The 25775-nt window shown below is 38.5% G+C and overlaps 1 protein-coding gene across 4 annotated transcripts in view; it reads left to right on the top strand.

Annotated features, from left to right (window-relative positions):
• Positions 1-25775, top strand: part of GTDC1 (glycosyltransferase like domain containing 1) — a 292832-nt gene that overhangs the window by 253754 nt on the left and 13303 nt on the right. For all 4 annotated transcript variants that reach the window (XM_043576633.1, XM_043576632.1, XM_043576629.1 and 1 more), the window contains one exon: positions 11945-12054. In XM_043576633.1, coding sequence (XP_043432568.1) covers positions 11945-12054 — 110 coding nt within the window. The remainder of the gene's footprint in view (positions 1-11944; positions 12055-25775) is intronic.

Here is a 25775-nt window from a genome sequence, read left to right as displayed (position 1 = left end):
ATGATAACAATAACAACAACAACAATAATAATAATGATAATAATAACAACAGCTATCCTTTATTGTGCATTTTCTGCTTGCCAGGCATTGTAAATTGTCTCATACACATCATCTCACTTAATCCCCTCAACAGCCTTTTGAAGTGAGTGTTATTAGCCAGACTGTTACAGATGAAGACATTAAATCTCAGAGTGGTTTGGTAGCTTGCCCCGGATTACAACTACTAAATACCAGAATTAGGATTTTAACTCTCTTTCCATTAGGTTATATTGTCCATGTAAGCATTTTGACTTCATTTCTTCTGACAAAACTCACCTTTAGAACTATACTCATAAATGAATTGGTTATTATGAGCTTTCGAGAAGCATCTTCTTTCCTTCTTTTGGGTGTATATATGCTTCTAAAGCACACTATTGAGTGAAAATGATCTTTCACCGAATACACTATATACCATAGTTGACTGCTCTTTATTATTCATTCTTTACCAGAAATCATTTGTTCTGATACCCACTAACTGTAAGTATTTTTAATTAATGAAGACTTTGGTTCATGAGACTTCCCATTCTGGAGTACCTTTCTTGATCAATATAGTTAATTTATTACAATATTCAGAATCTTTTATTCTTTTTCATATGAATAATTAGTGTACCTTTGGTACCTAATGTGAGTAGTTCTTAATAACTTTAAATCATAAGCAACAAAAGACTAGAGTAACGAGGTTTGGGGCTGAACTTTTTTTCTTTTATGACATTGTAAAAGGGGCTAAGTAGAAAAATACAGATTAATTCCATTTATAAGAATGTAAGAAAAAGGAGGAGATACATAATTAATCCTGTTTATAAAATGAAAAAACGCAACATATGTAGCAACAAGAACACATCATTTTGAGCAGGTCTTTCTAGAACAGACATTCCATATTGTGTTCCTACTTTCCCACAGTCATTGCCATGACAATCTGGTGCGCTTAGCAGTCGCTGCTGAGTAAGGGAGACTGTCTCTTCTAGGGGATCTCTGTGTCAGCCAAAAAAACACAGCAGTCTTCTGTGGGTCTAGAAGCAAGACATAATATATGAAATGGACAGAAATTTTGCATTTTTCTCCATTTTTGCACTTTCTCCAATCCCTCCCATTGGAGGGATTTCTTATGAATCACTGTCCATTTTTATTTTAACATTTTTTAAATCAGAATGAGGTTTAGGAGTGGATTTTTCTCTTCAAGTTAAGATTCTTTCCCACTGATTGAAGACCTTGTCATTTCTAGATGTGACAAAATGTCCACAACTGAATATGAAAACCTGTTATTAAGAATTGAAATCCATTTCGATGAAAGACATCTAATAATGCAGACCATGTTTAATTCTCCATTAAAAAAAAAAAACATGATCCTTCATGTCATTTAATAGACCTATCCTAGCATAGTTTTAAAAATATAACTGTCTCTATTCGGCCATGACAGAACCATCATTCATTCATTTCAAAGTCATATTTTGAGTACCTGCCAACTTCTGAGTCAAAGAGTTTCTCTGATGTTGTGGGACTTCCAGACTAATTATTATAAGGGGACAGCATACAAATAATTATGAAATAACGTAAAATAGCACTTCATGAAATCATCATCAGTGTGTATGAATGTTGGTATTGGAGTGATTCAGAGTGAGATGGGATGTCACAGGGGTGACTACTAGTAACAATAAATTTCAAGTCAGTGAGAGAGACAATGGACAAGGAGCGGCAGAGAGAGGGAGAGAACATGGTCCATTCTCAAAAACTGCAGGCACAAGAGCTGTGGATTGTGAACAACAGAGACAAAGGGAGAAGATGAAAATGAATATGAATACCAGTGCTGGGGCGCCTGGGTGGCTCAGTCGGTTGAGCTTCCGGCATCGGCTCAGGTCATGATCTCCCAGTTTGTGGGTTCGAGCCCTGCATCGGGCTCTGTGCTGACAGCTCAGAGCCTGGAGCCTGCTTCAGATTCTGTGTCTCCCTCTCTCTCTGCCCCTCCCCTGCTCATGCGCGCGCGCGCGCTCTCTCTCTCTCTCTCTCTCTCCTTCAAAAATAAATAAAAACATAAAAAAATTTTTTAAATGAACACCAGTGCTTATTTGGGATAATAGCAAGGGTAAATGGTTGATGGAAGTATCTAAATGTTGGAGGGCAGCTTAATTTCAATTTAATGGCTTTTAGTTACTGTAGAGAAGAGATAGCTAAGGAAAATCATGTTGAAGAGGATAATTGAACAATGTTTTGGAAGCTGAATTGGCAGAGGGGGAGAGGATCTGAAGCTCAGTGGTGGTATAAAGGTACGAAGTGATAACATTGTACTTTAAAAATGGAAATTATCAGGGCGCCTGGGTGGCTCAGTCATCCGACTTTGGCTCAGGTCACGATCTCGCAGTTCATGGGTTCGAGCCCCGCATCGGGCTCTGTGCTGACAGCTTGGATCCTGGAACCTGCTTCAGATTCTGTGTCTCCTCTCTCTGTTCCTCCCCTGCTCACGCTGTCTCTCTCTCTCTCTCTCTCTCTCTCTCTCAAAAATAAAGATTAAAAAAAAATTTAAGAAAAAAGTGGAAATGATCAAACAACTCTTAAATTATTTGTATAGGAAAAAATGGCAAAGTTGGTAATAAGTTGATTGGCAGGACAAGTTTGGAAGCAGCTTCCTTGCATTCAATAATGTGTCAGGCTTGAGATCCTGGAATACTGGAAGAATAAGGACATACCGATACTAGAAAGGAGCTTGGTCATTAATGCTGTTTGGCAGGGCAGTGTTTAGTTTTTAAGTATTATAGATGAGTTGTCATCGGAAGGGCCAAGTGAAGATTCTGACTATCCACCTGATTATATAAATGGTAAAATCATAATCTACAGTAGTTGGGAATAAGAAGATTAGATTCACAAGAGATGATCTAGATTTAGAGTCAATTTTGAGTAATAACTTTTTACATTGTATGCCCGGCCTTGTTCTAGACATGGGGAATATTGGGTAAACAAAGACATGAGTTCTGCCCTTGTGGAACTTGCAACGTAGCAGAAGGTAAAGCAGGTGAAACTTTGAAACTAGGATAGTTCCAGAAGTACAGCGAACATTGTAGGAAGGGGGGAAAGGGCCTTGGTTAGAGATGTGGGACGGCTGCATTTGTAGGACAAGAGGAAAAACAAGAAAGAATTAAGGATTCTACAAAAGAGAAATTTGAATGTTATAAAAAGTGCTAGATGTCACTTTTAGTATTAGTTGAAACACCAAAAAATAGGAAACAAGTGTCCATTAAGAGAAGAATTTACTTAAAATTATGAAATACGAGGTAAACATTTTGAAATTAAATATCTATATGCACTGATGGAGATCCATGTCTATCATGTAGCTAGTGAAAATGGAAAGTGCAGAATGACTGGTACTGTTCTCATGTTTATAAAATGAGGAAGGTATATTTACAAACACACACACACAAATGTATGTGTTTGCGTCTGCCTAGAAATAGGTCAGGAACCCTATGCACCAAACACCTGTAAAGTAGTGGTTACACCCGAAGAGTAAAATCAGGAAGAGTAAGGAATAGGGGCTTTCAGTGGAGGCACCATATATTTCTGAATTATTTGTATTTTATTACAATGAGCATGATTTTTTTTAATTGAAATAGGTAGTAAAATCATTGTAGAATCACATGCAGTTGCAAGAAATTATTAAGAGTCACCTCCTGGAATGCCGATGTTCCAAATGTTGGCTCTTCTGTTGTCCAATAGGTCTCTGAGCTTCAGTTCTTTTTTATGTTCTTTTTTAAAAAAAAAATTTGGTCTATTTTCTTGTGAAAGTTCACACTGAGTAAATTTGATTTATCTCAAGATCACGGATTCTGTTCCCTGAAATACTTTTTCTACTAATGAGCCCAGCCAGTGAGGCATTGTTTGTTGTTGTTGTTGTTGTTGTTGTTATTATTATTAATTATACTGTCAGCACTATTATTTCCATCTCACCGACGCTGAGATTCAGCTTAATTTTTTTTTTCTAATGTTCATTTATTTTTGGGAAAGAGAGACAGTGTGAGCAGGGGAGAGGCAGAGAGAGAGAGAGAGGGAGAGAGAGGATCCCAAGCAGACTTCTCATTGTCAGTGCAAAGCCCAGCGTGGGACTCAAACCCACAGACCGTGAGATCATGACCTGAGCCAAAGTCAGACACTCAACCAACTGAGCGACCGAGGCACCCCTGAGATTGAGCCCTTTAAAATCTGACTGGAAGCTTCCTGACAGGGTAAAATAGGGAACAAGAATAATGGATTTTCCTATATGAGAGGTAGAAACACAGTTCTCAGGGACATCAGAGAGTTTCCTAGACTGAACCCTGGAAGAAGTCTCTAACTATAGGAGGTGGACTGATGGGGTAGTTCTCAGGGTAACTAGCAAGCAGTTTTGAATGTGTCCCTACATGTCTTAGAAATGTTATAATTCAAAAGAAAATATAAATGATTAGTCAGTTTCAAATTACAGCCCCAGTCACCACATTTCACAAGGAGCCACTTTATTATAGAGGGAAATAGGAAGTCTTAGTGATGAACTGGGGAAGAGTTTAGTTCCAAAGAACCTCCCAGGTCTACGGGGAAGTAGTTATGTACATCATGATGGTTTAAAAGTATGTGGCTCATACAGTTAAGTGTCTGACTCTTGATTTCGGCTCAGGTCATGTGCTGCGCTGACAGTGCTGGGCCTGCTTGGGTTCCTCTCTCTCCATCTCTTTCTGCCCCCCTCCCCTCTCTTTAAATAAGTAAATAAACTTCAAAAAAGAAGTATGTGTAATAAGTGGATGCCACTTAAGTAACATCCCCAAAATGGGGAAGACCCACTTCATCTTAATTAAGGTTTTTCACGGCCTGCCAGTTCTTTGAGGCATGGGTATCTGCAGGCTTCCTGGCCAAAGTTGCAGAGAAGGAGAGCTTATTGATGAATTAGATAGCTGAGTGAAATTATTGTATACAGTATCCAGGAAGAGAGGAAATCACTGTTGAAGAGAAACAACCTGGGGGCTGTATGTTTTTAGCAATGGGGAGATTTTAAAGGTAATCCTGTTGTGGGACCTAATGGCAAGGAAATGATTTGTTTTCACTGGATGGCCATCTGGATGGAATGGGTGGGAAGATTTAATTGGGGAGAGGGTCATTGGGTTGTAGTCTAAATACACTATTTGGAAAACCAGCAAGGATCATTTCTAAGAAAGCAGAGTGGTCACTGCTGTCAATCGTAAGAGCAAAAACATGGGAAGCTTGAGAATGAATGGAGCAGGGGTGGGACTTGGTATTCTTAAAGGACAGTTTCAGCCAAGAGAGTGCAGAGATGGGAGCAGAGTTGTAGGGGAAGCACAGGAAGGAGGAAAGACAGACATAGCTCATGTTCTAAGATGAGATGACCTGTGAAAAGTCACCTAGAAATAGTACATTATTGGAACTCTTATTGTCAATAAATGTTATCGGGTAGGAGGGGTCACTTAAAAATGCAAAGACATGAGTGAAGAATTGTAGAGAAGGGAATAGAATCAGAGGCTTTAGGAAGGAAATTGGATGCAAGAACACAGGTGTCTCAACAAGAAGCTAGTGGAAGATCTACAGCTCTAATGGACTTTGGATTTTGAAAGACAGACAGCTCTCCCTCTGCTATTAAAAGGAAAGATGAGAATATGAATGTGCAGATGGCATGAAACCCTGATATGCATAAATTAGAATTTTATTTTTCTATAACTTAATTTCTGTGCAGTGGCCTATTGCACTAGGGTGCCAGAAAGCTCAAGTAGTTCAAGATCCTGTCTTCCATTTTCCTGGTCCCCCTTCCTCACAGGCCACAGCTGAGGGATCCCTTGCTTCTGTCTGTCTGCCAGCTGCTCTGTGATTCTTCCATGACATTCACAGGAACCATGGTTCCACCCTCCTGCCTGCCACAGCTCGGGAATCTCTCACACGCGTCCCCAGTGCTGTCCGCCTAGATACACGCACTCAGACATTCACTGTCTGCAGCCGTGCTTCCCCCTCAAGGTTCTAAACCAGGAAGTATAGTGTGCGGTTTCTGCGACTTTCAAAGTGCTTTCCCCTCACCTCTCCTCCACCAGTCCTTCGTGTTTCTTATCTGGAGGTGAAACGGCGACACAGGGTGGAAGGGTGTTTGCTACACTCATGTGGCATTTGGCTTAAATACTTGCTCCTGTCTGAAGTCCTTGCCATTTCTACATGCATTTTCGCTCCTGTAATCAACCGAGAGGATCGCCCCCTTTTTTGTGTGTGAGCGCTGGAGGCCCCCACGCCGGGCCCATGCTTTTTCTGAAGCAATGGACATAAAATATCTTAGCATCTCGAGTGTGCTGGGGAGGAGAGGAGATGGAATAAATTGATTAACATCTCTTAAATATTAAAATACTACAAATACCAAAGAGAAGAGAATGAGAGCTTATTGTATATCTCCAGAGTGCCAGGCATTTCTTCATTCCGAACAACCAATTTTTTTTAATGTGGGTATTATTGGTATCCCATTTTAAGGATGAATAAACTGAGGTTGTATGAGGTTATGAACATACCTGCAGTCATACTGCCGGGCAGTGGCAGAGCCACTTTTCTCTGCGTGCACATTTCACTCTTCCTCTAAAAGTCAAGTTGAAGGACAGAATGCAGTATGAGCGGTATTCAGAGAGAGCCACAGTGGATACTCTTGGTCTTGGTCAGCCATGGTGGGGAGGTCTGGTGGAGTTAGAGAGCAGCACTAGTAACATCTGAGAGAGACAGAGAAGTCAAGAAGTTGGTGGCTAAAAGTATTGGTTGTATCCTATTTGAAGCAGCATTGGAGAAGCAGAAGCAGCACATGTGGAGGGAAACTAGAACTGATTATTGGTACGTCAGGCATATGGAGGGGAACAAAAAGTTTATGGCCCTAGAAAGGACAGCAGAAAAGTAAATTGTCGTGACAACTAACACAGGGTAATAAATGGAAGCTTTATGTTTTTGAACAAGGAACATGTCACTGAATTTGGAAATAAAGCAGTACATGATGATGAGGAAGTAGAGACGGAGGTTAGTAGAGTATCAGAAAGGGAAAGAAGTTAGAGACCATGGTGTTAGATCATAATTTTATATTACTTCCACATATTCTGATTGCCATCTTCTATCCAATGGGTTCTAACCTCAAGTCACTAGAATCCAAGGTATGTCCAGGGCTTGATGGTCTGGAAACAAAACCACAGACTGAAGGTGCTAACTCTTTTTCTCTCGTTATATGTAGGAAGAAAGAAATAAAAGAAATAAAGAATCAAAGACTATCTGTATAGAAAGAGAATGACTTTCAGTTGATGAGACATGATTTCAAATGCAGACTCAGTGTCTTCTGTGTGATCTTAAATGGAGGAATAATTGTGTTTGACGACTTGTTGAGAGGCTTAACTAAGATTGTGATCAGGTGCCTGGCATGGGATCCTGAGCATGACAGGAGCTCTACAAATGTCACTCATTTTTTCCATACTTTCATTTATTCAACACATATTGTCTCAGCAGCTCATTTTGTGCCACAGATAATGCAGTAGTCAGCATAGGCCACACTATGCTGCAGTAACGAACATCCCTCCCCATCTCACTAAGTTTACTTATCTCACTAACTGCATCTTTAGGTGGCTTTGCCTCCATGTGGCAGTCCAGACTGCTTTACTCTTACCCTAATGATCTCAACACAAGACCTCCTCAAGGATCACTGCACCCGAGAAAGTGCTATCCAGAACTACTTCTACCCAGAAGTGACACAAATCAGCTTGCAACCCATTGACCAGAACTAGGTCTCTGGCCTCCCCTCCTGGGAGGGGTTGAGCACAGAGTCTTCTGTGTGCCCAGAGGAGAAAAGAACTGGATATTGATGAACATAAGTAAAGTCTACCACTACTTGGCAAGGCACTGGGTACTTATAGTGAACAAAACAGACATTACTTATCTTTCCCTCATGGAGCTCTCAGTCCAGAGTGACATGCTGCTGGGAAACAATAGTGTGGATAAAGAGCCAGTTTTCTGCCCAGGCAATACAAGGAACTAGATCAAAGAGATTGCATTCCATAAGTATAAAGTTATGTGGGAAAATAGGAAAGGGTAACAGTTTAGTGTAAGTGACAAGTATGGAGAACTTAGAAATCCTCAATAAATATTTACTGAACGAATGTTAAATGAGGAATAAGAAGAAATTTAGCTCTACAAAACTAAACGGGAAAGGCAACAGAGAGAGAACAGATATAGGAAGAAAAAACACATGGAAACAGTTTATGCTTTTCAAATGTTCTGAATAATATTTGGGAATAAAAGCTGTTCTTGCTATATCTGCTGCTTCCAGTAAGCCTGAAATATTTCCGTGCTGGTCGCTTCTGCCATAGTTGGGCTGCTGAGAAACTCGTTCCCAGCCAGACTGTTTCATTCTTACCTATTCAAGAGTGTGGGGGATTGTGGGAAGCTTGGACTTTGACTCATCCTCGAGAATGTTTTATGATCAATCAAGTTTGCTCGACGGGCAGCTGTCAGATGTAGAGGTGTCACAAGAAATGAGGGATTAAGCTACTATAAATACTGAAAATGGTATAAAGTTAGGCAAAAATCCTATGAATGCAATTTTATGGCAGAATGTTAGAAAGGGGTAGTTCCTTAAAAGCATTAAAAATTATTTATACTTAAAACTCTATATTAAACAATAGAAAACATTAAAAAAAAAGAAACATCTATAGCATAACCCCTCAAGGATAAACCATGGATGACCCATTGGATATTTGGAATGTGTTCCTCACTCAGCAAAACATAATGAGTCCTGCCACTGACTGCCATTCATGCCTTAATATATGGCTGTCGCGAAATATCTGTGCACAACATCTTTTTTTTTTAATATTTATTTATTTTTGGGAGAGAGAGAGAGACAGAGTGCAAGCGGGGGAGGGGCAGAGAGAGATGGTGACAAAGAATCAGAAGCAGGCTCCAGGCTCTGAGCTGTCAGCACAGAGCCCCATGTGGGACTTGAATTCATGAACCGTGAGATCGTGACCTGAGCCGAAGTTGGACGCTTAACTGACAGCCACCCAGGCGCCCCTGTGCACAACATCTTTAACGATCATCTGAATGTTAAGAAATCACCCATTTTCTAAGAAGAAAACTGGGAAAAATTTTTAGCAAAATTGACTATGTCACTTTGAGGGACGTAAATGAAATAAAGTATCTACTTATATGTAATCTATTAATTTAGACATAAATAGTGCTTTAAACCACATACCATGATATAAAATAATTTTAGAAGTATTGCTCTTTTCCCACCCTTAAATTTCATGAAGCAGTTTTAGCCCAACTCCCCCTCCCATGCATTCTTGACATCAGTATGGTGGGTGCCATCTTTTCAGGAAGCTGGCATGTTTCCAGCACGTGTCATCTGGAACCCCGTCTAAGCTGCTTGGGGTGCAAGACTTGGGAAACTGTCATCACTGGAAATCTTTTCCTCAGCTCTAAAAACCCACTTAGTACTCACAATCTCTGATAACCACTTATTCTATTACTTTTTTCGGTGATCTTTAAAATACTTGTTTTAAGCAACACCCAACACTTTGAACTGTTAGTTCATGCCTCTCAAAACAATTACTAAGTTAGTAGTAATATATGCCTTTGCTTCTGTTTTTACCAGTTTCGTCAAGTGAATGACTGCTAACACCATCCAAAACTCTCACCAGTAGGCATTGTTTCAGGTTAATGCAACTTCCCTAAACAGTACTTTATTAAAAATAAAGTAACTGAGGGGGTGCCCAGTATCATGAGAGACATTAGAAGGACTTTAGTATAAAATGCCTCTTTTCCTGAGGGATAATTTTGGGGAAGAAAAATCTCACTTTACATTCGTCCATATATTATACTTTAAACAAGAGAGGGATTCATACAAATCTCTTTTGTGTTCTTATGCAAAGTGACTGTTGAATATGAAAGCTATTGTCCACCTATAAAAATATCTAAAGAAATGGGTCAGCTGCCTTATTTTTCATTTGAATAAATTGAATGAAAATATTTTTAAAAATCAAAAGGAAGCGGTAGGATTGTAATTCATTTATCTCTTATAGCAACACTGAAAATATAGGTCCATAAACCCTGCTGCCTTGAAAATACTCATATTGTAATCTTTTCATATTGGGGGAAAGCTTCTCCCCAATTAAACCTCCTCCCAGCCCCAAACCACATCTATTTTAAGTTTAATACAAAACAAATAAACAAACAAAACAGCAGGAAATATTTAGAATAAATATTCTCTTTAGGATCTGTAGCCCAAATTTTTGAAACTCAGAATGAAAAATTTAGGCAACAGAGTGGCTAGATTTCCCTATAGTCTTCCTCTCTCTTTAAGATATATTACGTTATGTTATTTCCATTCTTTTCATCTAAGTATTTCCAAGAGAATCAGACTAAAAGAACATATTACAGATTAGGTGGCAGCTTTTTGATTGATATGGTTGAAGACAGCATATGGTGTATTCTTACTTTCAAACTCTTTTGAGTCTTTGTTCTTGCCCACAGCATATACACTATATATGAGAACTATCCAGAAACTTCCCAGTGGTACATGTATGTAATATGCATCATTTTAAAAAGCAATGAACATTTTGCCATTGCATTCTTTATTATTTGAAGTAACTCAAAACAAGAGATACAGAGCTTAAAATAAGTTGTTACAGAACTCAAATTCTATAAGCTCTTATAATTCCATAAAATTATAAATGCTGTTTTAAAATGTTAATCAGAAGATGCATTTGTTTTAATTCTTGATACTGAAAATATTGACTGAATTGTGAATTAACACATTTAGGGTTGCAGATGTCATTTTTCATGAGATTTCCTGAATGGTGTAATTTTCATATTTCATATAGCAGTTTGATCAATTTACAGATTTATTTTACATAATTAGTTGGTAAATGAGAAATTCAATTGCTGATATATAACTATTTCTCTGCAATATAAAAAAAATAAGTTAAAATTCTGAATTATAAATAAAAAAACAAATATTTTGAAGACATCTGGTCCACATCTGTCTGAAATAAGATAATTTAAAACAGTGCAATTAAATGTAAGAAATACTGAAACATTCACACCTTAGAATGTAAAAAATAACTCATTTCATTTTAATGTGATTTCTTGAACTGATGATTTTTTTTTTATCTTAGTGTCCTTTAGCCCCTCATTCTGTCATTATAAAGAAGACTGACAAGCTAAACAAACAAAAATAATCCATGTTTTTCAAAGCCTCTACTAAATGAAAGAATTATCTTTATTACTATTCTTTTATGAGTTGACTAACCTCCACTCCTGAGTTAATACTCAGCGGACTTAGACTCAGGCCTACCCCCTTTTGATGTATTTATAATTCTCCATTCAATTATTTAAAATGAGAGATTAGTGAGAGAGTCTGTAATCTCGCTCCCTAAATTGTGCGTTCCTTGTGGGCACAAAGGGACTGAGTAAATGTGAGAGGAAGGTATTCAGACCCATGAAAATGAAAAACATCTTTGGTACGTTCTCATGATCAGTAGAGAATCGTCCTTTGAAGACTGGTCTTTTCTTTTGTTCAAAACCCATGTTAAGTGGAAAATTAACCATTTTAGGAGAAAGGAAAATACACTAGACTTTCTATAGTCTAACCAAAAAAATGTGAAAAACAAGATAGATTTCTCCTTTCATAAAAGGCTGCGGAGCCTTAAGATTTCAATAGAACTGGGTTTTGATTCATGAGAGAGAAGTTACGTTCATGAAATCACTCAATGCCGATGCTACAATTTAAGGTTATAGGGGAAAATCTCTGCATGAATGTCAGAAGCTCCCTTAACTGGCAATAGACCACGAAAGGAATTGATACTGTGAGAAGTGAAAACATCGTTCCTGACGCATACCCTAAGGCTTCACAAGTTATATTTTGTGTGTTTATTTCCAGGGAACATGATAAAGATCCAGAGAGTTTTTTTAAGGTATTAATGCACCTTAAGGACTTAGGACTCAATTTCCATGTGTCTGTCCTTGGAGAAACCTTCACAGATGTCCCAGGTATCTCTTTTGAATTTTCTAATGTGTAATTTTATAGATGACATAAGCTCTACAACTGAAGTATTAATTTCCATGTTTCCCTTTGTCAGAATAATCAAGATGAGCACTGTTAACCAAAAGATTATACGATGGCATTAAAGTGTGATTCAATTAAAAAAATACTTAAGTAAGCATTCTTTGATTTAAGTTGAGAACATGAAGTCATCTCTTTTATCAAATATAGTTTATACAATGTAACTTGATGTAAATAAAATATATTGCTTTAGGCATCTTAACACTTAAGGAAAGCGGGAATTTGTAATTGGATGTACAACCTCTCACCCCTGGGGTCACTGGTTTGAATCCTCCTCACGTTGGTAATAGTCGAAATACATTACCATCTGTTGAGGTGGACTGTGTGAAGCATTTTGGCATCAGGCTTGTAATGTGGAGTAGCCCACAGTCCACATCCTAGTTGTCATTGGCCCGTGCCTTGCTTACTGAATTGAGAAAACAAACGAAACTCTGAAGCTGATAGCGGCAGGCCTTCTCATCCCTAATGCCACATGGAGCCTTTTCAGAACCATTTCCTTCACCTTCATCCTCAGTGGGCATGTTTGGGTCAGTGAGATGAGCATTCTGACCCCTTTCCTAAGCACTTAATTTCTCGTATTATTTTAATTGAGGAATAATTGACATACGATATTATATTACTTATGGTATTATACTGGTACAATAGTGATCTGACATTTGTATACATTGTGGAAATAGACACTACTGTAAATCTAGTTAGAATCTGTCACCTTCCCAAATTAATGCAATATCATTGAGTATATTCTCCATGTTGTACATTACATCCCTATGACTTACTTATTTTGGGACTGCAACTTTATACCTCTTAATCTCCTTCATCCATATCCTCCCCCAACCCACATCCCCTCTGGCAACCACCAAACGGTTCTCTGTATCTAGGAGTCTGGGCAGGGGTGGGGAGGTTGTTTTGTTTGTTTTGTTTTTTAGATGACACATATAAGTGAAATCACACAGTATTTGTCTTTCTCTGACTTACTTCAGTTACCATAATACCTTCAAGGTCTACCATGTTGCAGATATCAAGATCTCATTTTTTATGGCTGAGTTGTATTCCACTGTGAGAGGGGTGTGTGTGTGTGTGTGTGTGTGTGTGCGCGCACGCGTGTGTGCGTGTGTGTACGTGTACCAAGTCTTCTTTATCTATCCATCCGTCAGTGGACATTTAGTTTATTTGCATATCTTGGTTATTGTACATAATGCCACAATGAACATAGGGACGCATACATCTTTTCAAATTAGGATTTTTGTTTTCTTTGGATAAATACCCTGCTGGATCATATGGTAGCTCTATCTTTAATTTTTTTGAGGAACCTCCATACTGTTTTCCATAGTGGCTGCACCAACTTACATTCCCACCAATAGTATGAGTGTTCTCTTTTCTCCACATCCTTGCCAACATTTGTTATTTCTTGTCTTTCTGATAATAGCCATTTTGATGGGTATTAGGAGATATCTCATTATGCTCTTTATTTGCATTACCCTGATGCCTAATGATGTTGAGCATCTTTTTCATGTGTCTGTTAGTCATCTGTATGGAAAAATGTCTATTCCAATTTTCTGTCATTTTTTTAATCATATTTTGGGGTTCTTTTTTTGTCATTGAGCAGAGTTCTTTCTATATTTTCAGTATTAACCCCTTATTGGATATATGATTTGCAGTTATCTTCTCACATTCATTGGTTGCCATTCCATTATGTTAATGGCTTCCTTAGCTGTGGAGAAGCTTTTTAGTTTGATGTAGTCCCATTTGTTTATCTTTGTTTTTGGAGTCAGAGCCAAAAAAAAAATCACTAAGGCCAACATCAAGGAGCTTACTGCCCATGTTTTCATCTAGGAGTTTTATAGCTTCAGGTCTTACACTTGAGACTTTAATCCATATTGACTTAATTAATATTTATAGTGTTCTAAGATGGTGCTCCAGTGTTATTCTGGACAGGTAGCTGTCCAGTTTTCCCAACACCATTTGCTGAAAAGTCTTTTCTTTCCCTAGAATACTCTGTATGCTGTTCTATTGATCTGTGTATTTGTTTTAATGCTGATACCATATCGTTTTGATGACTATAGCTTTGTAGTGTAGTTTGAAATCAGGGAGCCTGATCCTTCTAGCTTTATTCTTTCTCAAGATTGTTTTGGCTGTTCATGTGCTTTTGTGGTTTCATACAAATTTTCTAATTATTTGCTCTAGCTCTATGAAAAATGTCACTGGAATTTTGATAGGAGTTTCAGTGAATCTGTAGGTTTCTTTGGATAGTATGGGCATTTTAACAATGTTAATTCTTCCAATCCATGAGCATAGAATATGTTTCCATTTATTTGTGTCTTCTTCAATTTTTTTTCACCAATGTTTCCTAGTTTTCATTTTCTCAGTCTTTCATCTTCTTGGTTAAATTTCCTCCTAGATATTTTATTCTTTTTGATGTGATTGTAGATGGAATTGTTTTTCTTGAATTCTATTTCTGATAGCTTGTTATTAGTGTGTAAAAATGCAACAGGTTTTTGTATATCAATTTTGTATCCAGCATCTTCAGTGAATTAGTTGATTAGTTCCAACAGTTTTTGGTAGACTCTTTAGAGTTTTCTGTGTATACTATCCTGCCATTTGCAAATAGGGACGGTTTTACTTCTTTCTGTCCAATTTGTATGCCTTTTATTCCTTTTTCTTACCTAATTGCAGTGCCTAGGACTTCTAGTACCATATTGAATAAAAGTGACTAGAGTGGGCCTCCTTGTCTTGATTCTAATATTAGAGGAAAAGCTTTCTACGTTTTAGCTTTTCACTGGTGAGTATGATGTTAGCTGTGTGTTTGTCATTATAGCTTCTATTATGTTCAGATGTATTTCCTCTCTACCCACTTTGCTGAGAGTTTTCATACATGGATATTGAATTTTGTCAAGTGCTTTTTCTACATTTATTAAGGAGATCATATGGTTTTTATTTTTCATTTTGTTAATGTGGCATATTACATTGATTGGTTTGCAGATATTGAACTTTCCTTGCATCTCTGGAATAAGTTCCACTTGATCAAGTTATGGGATCCTTTTAATGTATTGCTGAGTTTGGTTTGCTGCTGTTTTGTTGAGGAATTTTACATCTATGTTCATCAGGAATATTGGCCTGTAATGTGTGTGTGTGTGATGTCCTTGTCTGCTTTTGGTATCAGAATAATGCTAATCTCACAAAATGAATCTGGAAGCTTTGGTCAGAAGTGTGGTAGAATAGGACCAAAGTATGGAGGATCGTGATAATCAAAGTAGATTAGGGAAAAGTAAGAAATAAGGAACCTAGACCTTGAACAGGAAAGAAATGTGATGAAACTTGTATTTTAGAAAGATTTATCTTTCAGTGGTATGTAGGCAGATTCACAGTAAGACATTACAGTGATAATCCAAATGTAATTCTGGAGGTGGTGGCTGAGAGATTAGTGAGAGGAATGTATGACAGAGGTATTCTCAAGGAAAACACAGAAATGAATTTAGAAGATGGATAGCTGTAGAAGGAAGAAGAAAAATTCTGCTCATTTGCAAAGCTGGTGAGTTCAATTCTGTTTGTGGCAGCATTGAGGTGTTTGTGGATGGACTGAGAAGTGTGGCTGGAGGAAGTCCCTAAGCAAAAGGCTTCTCAGCCAGTTTTACTGGCGAGTAGTTTTAAGCCAGCACTACAGAAAAGACTAAGGTTTTACTCTCAGGGCCATGTTCTTGGGATCACAGTCTCCCCTCCCACACATTTACGTTGAGCTGTTTAGAGCAGTATGGAATGTTGTAAGTGGGGTGGGGAGCATTAGGGGCCCAAGGACTGTGTGCTCAGTAGTTACAGGTCCAATCTTATTACCTAACTTTGGCTAGACTTCAGCATATATTTGCTGAGCATTATAGGAAAGGATTTCCACAGTGCAGAAGACTTGGTCTCCACCCTCAGGGAGCTTTGCCTTGGGCAGACACTTACATACAACTAACAGGTGCCTAAGATGCTGTGAAGTAATTAGGGAATACTGTGGAAGCCCATAGAAGAGGGTATCCTATTATCTATGATATTTCTAGTCTAACTGGGAGTCCTTTTTGTCATAGCCTCTAGTCCATCTCTGTCCTTCCAGACGTGAGTCAGCGCTCTTCCTGGTCACAGCACTTCACCTTGCACATAAAAGCAATCCGAGTTGTGTGGATGAACGAGCCTGGCAGCTTTCCAGGTTGTGTTCCTGGAAGGCTACCTTGCCAGTCTTTACTCCAAAGTTTTCCTAACAGGCCATTCCTAACAGGCTATTTTCAGCTGTTCTTATCATTGTTCCGGTTTAAGAAGCACTTATGTAGCACTCACTGTATTCCAGGCATTGTTCTAAGCTATTTACAAATGTTAACTCTAACCTTTCATAGCTGTCTTGTTCAATATTATTACTATCTCCACTTTTTCAGGTTGGGAAACTAAGGCACAGAGAAATTAAGTAAGGTCACATAGCTAGGTAGTAGTTTTTACCACTGTGTTAATGCGTTATGTGTTCTTGTTTTCCAAATTGTTTCTCTAAGTTTAAAGGTTATTTTTTTCCCCAGCTCACCATCTAGAACTTCACAAAAAGGTTACCTACCAGGCATACATTTATTTGCCTGTTACCTCTTCTAGAGGCTACATTAGCATATCTAAAACCCATATCATAAACCAACTTACATACTCTGTAATACCAGCCAGAATACTTACTCTGAATGCTGTTAACAGTTATAAGAAAGTGGTTTTCTTGTCAATAATTGTAATAATAATGATTATTATGCTATTAATTGCTACTCTTTATCGACAGTTTGCCTCTTACTTGGTCCTTTGCCACATCATTTACTGTAATGTTCCTGATAAGCTCGATGGAGTAGGTATTATGACCCCACCTGATAGGTAGAGAAACTGATACTCTGAAGGCTTAAGTCATTTTGATTGCACTGCCTGTAAGTTAAACTTTTCTCTTTCACATGTAAGCTTAGATGTATTGGAAAACTAAGAAAGGTTTACAATCTGACTGCATGACCATTCATTACTCTCTTTTTTGGCTTTTTTAATTGAGATATGATTTATAAATAACATTTGTGTAAGTTTAAGGTGTCTAGCATGTTAATTTGATACATTTATGTATTTTGATATGATTACTACTGTAGCTTTAGCTGAATATCTCTATCATACCACATAATCACCATTTCCTTTTTGTGGTGAGAACATTTAAACTCTAAGCTCTTAGCAGTCTTGAAGTATACAATACAGTATTGTTGACTGTAATCACTATGCTGCGCATTAGATCTCCAGAATTCTCTTCTAGCGGCAAGCTTGTGCCTTAATTACTTTGTATCCAACTTTCTTCTCCTTCCCTCTGCACAGACCTCTTAGGGAAATCTAGCACATCTGAGTAATGGCATTAATGCCAATGAGTTTCACTGCCCTTTTGATGAAACAATCTCCATTAACTTTCTTTTGAAACTGTAATAGAGCAACATTGTAGAGTCTCCATACTATTGATTATTTTCAAGTGTGTTGATTATTTTCAAATTATGTTGTTGTAAGGTTTTTATAACCCTTTTCCTGAGAAGTGTGGTAGATTAAGATTATTGATTCTAGTTTATAGATGCATTGTTTATAGCTCTTTTGAGTCATCCTTTTTTTTTTTTTTTTCTGAGGTGGGGAGGGGCAGAGGGAGAGAGAAAATCCCAAACAGGCCCCACACTCAGCGTAGGGCCTGATGTGGGGCTTGATCCCAGAATGGGAGAGAGCAGAAATATTTGGTGAATAGCACTGTTGACCACTATAGTTCTTTAATATGCATCATGATCTGTGGCTCATTAGAGAGAAAACCAAGCCTATCCAAGATGTCTGCCTTAATCTGAGCGAGCCTATTGCCATTGAGTAAAGAACTCTTAACAAGTAGTAGAGTATTGCCAATAGTCTTCTTGCCAGAAACAACCTAGCTGGTGTCAGAAGACACGTCTAGCAACCATGTACCATAAGGCAGAGCAATATGAAGTCGAATCGGCCTCGTGGGAATGGAGTTAATGTCCAGAGACATTTTAATTGTTATAACTGTTGGGGTAGGGTGTTACAGCTAGCGGGTAGAGGCCAGGGATGCTGCTAAATATTCTACAATGCACAGGAAAGCCCCCCCCCCCGTACCCCCACAAAGAATTATTCAACCTAAAATGTCAATGATGCCAAGATTGAGAAACTGATTTATAGGAATTGAAGTCAGAAGATCAGGTTGGGACTGCGTCCTATAGCTTTCTCGGTTAACCTCAGTTAACCCACCTATAGAATACAAAGCAGGAGATGAGAAAGAGAAATAATAACAGTAAAACCACCTGCCCTACCCACTGCAGTGAGTTATAATGTGGATTTCAGTACAATTAATTTGGAGGAAAGTGCTTTCTTAACTACCATGCAGATTTTGTTCTAACATTCATGGGCTTCCTTCAGAGTCTGTATATGGAGTGAGTCTTTAATGCATTTTGGATCCAAAGAAGATATTAATAATGCTGAACCTCAAAGGTTTATTTATTTTTGACATTATTTTAAGTATTTTTAATTCAGAAAATTGAAGGACCATTCTGCTACATACATCATCCATCAGACTCCATGTTACAAATGAACCCAGAAACCCAGAAGCTCCTCAATGCAAATATTTCCGTTTTGACCAAGTCTCATGACAGGGTCACATTGTTAGCCCTTGATGGTTTAAAAAAAAAAAAAAAAAAAGCAAATGCTTAAGTTATCAAGTCAATGGAATGTGTTTGTATACTTAGTAATTTCCCACAAATGATAATTCTAAACAATTTTTTTTTCAACGTGTATTTATTTTTGGGACAGAGAGAGACAGAGCATGAACGGGGGAGGGTCAGAGAGAGAGGGAGACACAGAATCGGAAACAGGCTCCAGGCTCTGAGCCATCAGCCCAGAGCCTGACGCGGGGCTCGAACTCACGGACCGCGAGATCGTGACCTGGCTGAAGTCCAAGGCTTACCTGACTGCGCCACCCAGGCGCCCCCTAAACAATTTTTTTTTTCTTTGAACAACCAAAGCCTTACAGCAGGGGTTCATCTTTCCCTACTGCAGACATGGGGGAGAGGGGTTTTAGTGGTAGCCATTGGGGGACCAAAAAGATTGCAAGGAAGGTAAAAACCTGAACTACAGTTTTGGCAGACAGATATCCTTCTGGTTCACCTTTGATTTGAGGTTAAGAACAGTATGTGGAAAGCTTCTGGTTAGTATCTGGCATGACAATGGTTATTGCTATGCTCTTGGCATATTCCTGCTCCTTAGTTCTGGAGTCAAATGGTGGATGATTATATAACATTTCCCTCCCTTCCCATCTCCCTTTTCACTCCCAGCTATGATCTCATTTTCAGAAAATTAGCTACACTAAGAGGGGGAAATAATAGAAAGTTTCTAGGAACACAAATAGCTTATATCACATTGATACAAAGGTATAAAATTTTGCTACAAGAGGATTCTAGCAGAAGGAAAGCTTATTAATATATTGATCAATGTTGAATTGTAAGATGATTCCATATGAGATGAAAGAAACGTGTCAGTAAGATTAAATAAATTCATTTTCCCAAGACCATGCCACTCCAAACCTTTCCTTCTCCTTTTTATTTTTAATGTTATTACTACCTACTTATTCCCCTAATGTAGAAATATTTACTGAGTCCTATCGTGGTCTGGCACCATATTGTGGACACCTGGAGTAGAAGATATGGTTCCTGCCCTCTAGAATCTTACTGTCTGGGAAGCAACAATGTTTTTATAATTGTTTCATTAAACCATACCCTTGTTTATATTGTAACATTTTCAAATAATTTTGAATACCTTACTTCATAATCTTTACATCAATGTAGTAAACATTCAACCAAGTATTAGCAGCCCAAATTTATAGCTGAGGAAAATGATTTATATTGGCCACATTTAAGTAGCATGGATCTGGGGTGCCTGGGTGGCTCAGTTGGTTAAGTGTCTGACTTCAGCTCAGGTAATGATCTCACAATTCATGGGTTCGAGCCCCATGTTGGGCTCTGCACTGACAGCTCAGAGCCTGGAACCTGCTTTGGATTCTGTGTCTCCCTCTCTCTGCCCCTCCATGCACTCACACTCTGTCTCTTTTTTTCTATCAAAAATAAACATTAACAAAAAAAATTTTTTAAGTAACATGGATGAGGTAGATTCTCAGTGGACAGAGCCACCTTCCCATGTTTGTTAATAATAAGCATACAGGTATTTTCCCAAGAGTATGATTGGGGAAATCAATTTCCCAAGAATATGATTTAAGACAGAAGTCTGTCTCTCAGTCCTTTGCTGAAGAAAATAACAAGATATATTGGGAAAGTAAGGAAGGTTCTAAAAATGCAGACATATATGCTCTTGACAAGAAAGAATAAATACAATAATAAAAATGACAACATCTCTTAACATAATTTATTAAATTAACAAAATTCCAATAAAGATGCCAAAATATTACCTTCTATATCTTCACAGCATACTTCTAAAATTCTTATTAAATAAATAAATAAATAAATAAGCAGAATATCAAAGAATTCTCTGGCCAACGAATCATGAAGGAAAACATGTCCTACCATATTCAGAACATGTATGGAGTGATAACTTTTAAAAGAGTACTTTGCAGATTCAAAAGCATGAAAGTAGAGAATTCAGAGATAAATGCAACTTGTATGTAAACTTAATATCCAACAGACTGAGGGTAACAAAAATTTATATTCCAGGTGTAAAATATACTTTTAGAGAAAGCAAGAAATTAAATAAATAGTTTCAATGCACAAAAAAAAAATCACAGAAGAAATTAAGTATAGATTTTAAATACATATTATAGATAAAGGTTTGCAAAAGCATCAACACGTTGTAAGCACAATAACTTACCGAACTCTTACTCTGTGCCAAGAGCAAGGCTAGGGCTTTTACTCTGGTATTTCATTTGGTATCACAGCTGTCCTCCCAGTAGGTACGATTACTGTCCTCTATGTACGAGCAAAGACACTAAGGCTTACCTTAAATAATGTGCCCAAAGTCACACAGCTAATAAATACTAGAGATGGTGATATCCAAAGAAATAAACGGCAAATCAAATTTGAGGGAAAAATCTAATTTTACCAGTAAAGAAGTAGGTATAAATATAAGGAATATGATGGAGCGGTTGCATGGACCCCAGAATAAAAGTAAAGGCATATCCTAAGGAAGACTGGCCAGTTTATGAGAAAACATCTGCATGTATGGTGATGGCAACATAAAATATTTTTCCTGAGCTATGTAAGTTACTGTAACCTTTGTCTGACTGGGTGAGTTCTTTTTTTTTTTTTTAATTGTTTGTTTGTTTGTTTGTTTGTTTGTTTTTGAGAGAGAAAGAGAAGGAGCAGGGGAGAGGCAGAGAGAAGGGGGGCAGAGGATCCAAAGCAGCACAGAGCTCTGACAGCACAGAGCCGGATGAGGGGCTCAAACTCACAAACCAGGAGATCATGACCTGAGCTGAAGTCAGAAGTTTATCTGAGCCACCCAGGTGCCCCAGACTGGGTGATTTCACATTGGAGAATATAACCCATGAAAACACTCCTGCGTCTTGCTCTCGCTTCTGTTCCCTTTCTCCCAGTTGTAGCCCTTAATCTTCTGGCACCTTGAATCCCACAGAGGTTTCAGATTGATCTCAGCTCTCTGGACATTTTGGTATTCAATGTATGCACCCACTGTTACAAGAGTTCTTTCTAAACCTAGACCATACAAGAGAGTCACAACAGTACAACAGCAAGAGAAATATGTCTCACAGATTTTCTGCAGGATCAACGTGAATTTCCTTGGTAGCTAATGAAGTTCTTCAAACCCCAACCCCAGCTTGATTCCTTATGAATTCCAGTTCTCTTTCCCATGTCCGAGGCACATCTGTGCATTTACCCACCTCCATGTCTTGTGTTACTTGTTGATTAAATTCCTCTGCCCCGCCCCACATAAGCTTATGCACATCCTTTCTTCCCCTTGCACAATCTCACCTCCATTGGTGATTCTTGACCTTTACCCGCCCTTTCTCTTCCTGTCCTAATTGCCCAGAGCACCTATATTCATTCCATCTGTTGCAAAGCAGATATCACACTGCACTGGGATCACTTGTTGTCATAAGGGGCCATGGTGTAACTGACCAAAGACGCTTTGTGGATGAAGAGTACAAACTCGGAAATCGGGGGAGCTGTAAGAGCAGAAGTCAGCAGTGCTCCCAGTTAGAAGGGCAGCTCCCCTGGCCCAGCTCTCATTTGTACCCCCAATAAGGGTGAGGTTCCCATTCAGGGCTTGAGAACCTCTCTTTTCCTTTCTCAGGAAAGGCTTATTACCTCTGCCACTGCCTGTCCCTCCCAAATGCTCAGGGGACTCACTAGACACAAGTAACTGGTAACAAGTCACTTCTGTTCCTCCCCTAAACTTGAAGCCTGCTTGAAGTCTATTCCCACATCTTCTATAAGTGCAATGTTTATCTTTTCTACCAAAACCAGAAAAGTCAGTTTTGCCATTCTCTAGGCACATTCATTTATTCATCATACGGGGGGGGGGGGGGGGGGGGGGGGGGAAGACCATGAGTATAATACGTTCTGGAATACAACTCCCAAAACATCTCTCAAGAAATTGTTCTCTAAAGTTGTAACGATGAAAACATGACTGAAGAAAAATGCTCTTTCATTTTCATAAACAGGAGTCTTCAAAGATTATGAGAAATGTGCACTTGGGGAAGCGTTGAGAAAATAGAGCAATTAAGTAATGACTGGGAAAAGGTCAAGACATTGATGAACCAATAAGAAATTAGAAATAGACCCTATTTTTTAAAGTATACGTGTACATATGACAAAAGGTTGGTAGATAGGAGGTCTTAGAATGTGGCTTTTGTACCTTGCTTTGGTATTTTATCTTTTTGAACCCCTATAGTTTTATATGGTCATGATTTGGAGTGTCGTGTGGTCAAAAGAATATGTGCCCCCAAAAAGGGACTATGGTAGAAGACCTGTCTGTTTTACAAACTCTTGTTTCCTGCAATGCCTTATCGGCCCAGGAGTCTCTTGACAGAAAGCAGCAGAAATAGGGAGTGAATATCCGGATCCAACCTAGTGAGTTTTTCCAGCTATATCTCTCCTTGTCCAACTTGGCTATTTTACAAATGGAAACCATCACAGATACATGGTACAATGGAATGAGACGGAGACACAGAATCCAAAGCAGGCTCCAGGCTCTCCACTGTCAGCACAGAGCCTGACGCAGGGCTCAAAACCATGAACTGTGAGATCATGACCTGAGCTGAAGTGGGATGCTCAACCGACTGAGCCACCCAGGGCCCCTGGAATGAATTCTATCCTGGATTTTAAAAGGCTCAGGGACTGCTTGCAGGACTGCCCTGATCAGCCACGCCTCCTCTTTCAGCCTTTGTTTACTTATCCATAAAATCAAGTCATTCAAAGTAAGTTAGAACTAGAAGGGATCTTGGAGATTAGGGTGTGTCAGCTTTTAAAATGGGGTGCATGTCCCACCCCCAAGGGAATTTCACATAGTGACACTTTCTGCAAAAACAACTCAAGATAGTGACACTTTCTTACAGTGAAAACGACAAGCATAGTAATTCTGCTTTTTCAAAACATTTTTTTTTTTAATTTTTTTTTTCAACGTTTATTTATTTTTGGGACAGAGAGAGACAGAGCATGAACGGGGGAGGGGCAGAGAGAGAGGGAGACACAGAATCGGAAACAGGCTCCAGGCTCTGAGCCATCAGCCCAGAGCCCGACGCGGGGCTCGAACTCACAGACCGCGAGATCATGACCTGGCTGAAGTCGGACGCTTAACCGACTGCGCCATCCAGGCGCCCCTCAAAACATATTTTATGCCGTATTGTTCTGCTGCCTGTCTGCACTCCAATCCCAACTTCCACCCTCAGGTAGTTGAGAGCCATTGATCGAGGCTGTCACAGTTATTCCAGCCACCCGATGGCTGACTAACAGTTGCCCAAGGTTCCATCCTGTAAGCCTTTGCTAACTTGAACTTCCTAAAGCTTCATGCTTCTCACCTTCCCCTTTTCTCCTGCCTTTATCAAATAAAGTACAACTTCACTGGTCTGGATTTCTCGGTGTGGTTTCCACTACCTTCCTAGCCTTACTTCGTGAGTGTCCCCTGAAGGAAGCGCACATGTCACTACCTAAACCCTCTCCCTCCTCTGCCTGTCAAAGCTCAACCCATCTTCCATGATTCATCTCACCCGCCTTCCCTGACCTCTAAAACGGATATGCTAACTCCCATCTCTGAAGTCCGCGGGATTTTGTTTATACTTAGCTGTGTATTTGTCATACTTCAGTAAGTTAGGTGTTTCAGGATGGTGACTGTATCTTTACAGCTTCATATGACCCAAAGATCCTAATAAAGCAATGTTTTGAAACGTTTGACCATGATCCACACCAAGATATACATTTACATTGTGACCTAGTGTACACATGTGTGTGTGCTTATGTATAATTGAAACAAAACTTTCATAACAGCACATATTGCCTTTAATGATGCACTCTGATATTTTCTTTCTTTTCTGTTCTATTTGTTTCTTTTAATGCTGGTCTAAATTGATTTTATGACCCTTAATCACAGTTGTAAACAACACCATAATACAGCACATTGCACACAGTAGGTGTAATGTTGTGTATGTTTCATTCAATTAATGAGCCTTTTGACAAAATTATTATTGAAATATTACTGATCTGTGAATGTATTCAAGTAACCCATTTTCATATAGTATGTTGCTTTAGATGTTAATTTCATTAAAAAATCTTTTACATTCTCAAAGTGATGCTGTTTTCTTTTTAATTTTACATGATGAATCAATCTGAGAAAGCAGTTCATTTTCATACATTTTTATAGTAAGATGAAGAAATGCAGTTGTACATAATGATCATTGTGAAGGCAAAACTCCTAAGAGTAATGGATTGGACATATCATGATAGTTGGTGTTTATCAAGTGCTGAGTATGTGTCAGGCATTGTGATAGGTGCTTTATGTACATTTCCTCTAATCCTTCGACAGCCCTACGGAATAAGAGATCATCTCCACTCTATTAGAATGCCAAATCAAACTGTAGTATTTTACTTTATTCAGTGAAAATTCTTAGCATTAAACTAAAATCATGAGTTCTGATTTGGTTTTATTTCTGAAAAGGTTTTATTTCCCACAAAGTTCCCTGTAATTTAGCAAGTTTTTTTTTCACAGTACGTTTTAACTGTGTTCAGCGCTTACGAAAAATGTCAGACTGATGGTGTTGAGAACGAAAGTTGTACCAACTGACGAGTCAATTTCTTGATGTTCATTTTATGAACTTCATTAATTGAAAAATGTAACAAAATAATGTTGTTGTTGTTGTTGTTGTTTTATGTCTTAAAAGGGATATTGATTCTGGAAAGGAAATCTTTTAGTGTCTAGTTAGGTACTAAGGACTTAGTTGGTATTCAGTGATTACTTAACTGACTAAACTAGTAAAGGGATAGTAACAAACACTACATTTTGCACTTAGATGAGAAAACTTTTTTTTTATATTTATTTTGGCTTTATTATTCCCAGAGCTTCCTTCCACTGTACAGTTGATAATAAAGCATTGCTTGGAGAGCTCTAGTTTAAGAATTGA

The sequence above is a fragment of the Prionailurus bengalensis genome, chromosome C1, assembly GCF_016509475.1.
Source record: "Prionailurus bengalensis isolate Pbe53 chromosome C1, Fcat_Pben_1.1_paternal_pri, whole genome shotgun sequence".
NCBI classification, from domain to species: Eukaryota; Metazoa; Chordata; class Mammalia; order Carnivora; family Felidae; genus Prionailurus; species Prionailurus bengalensis.
This window is presented reverse-complemented; position numbering and strand designations above follow the sequence as displayed.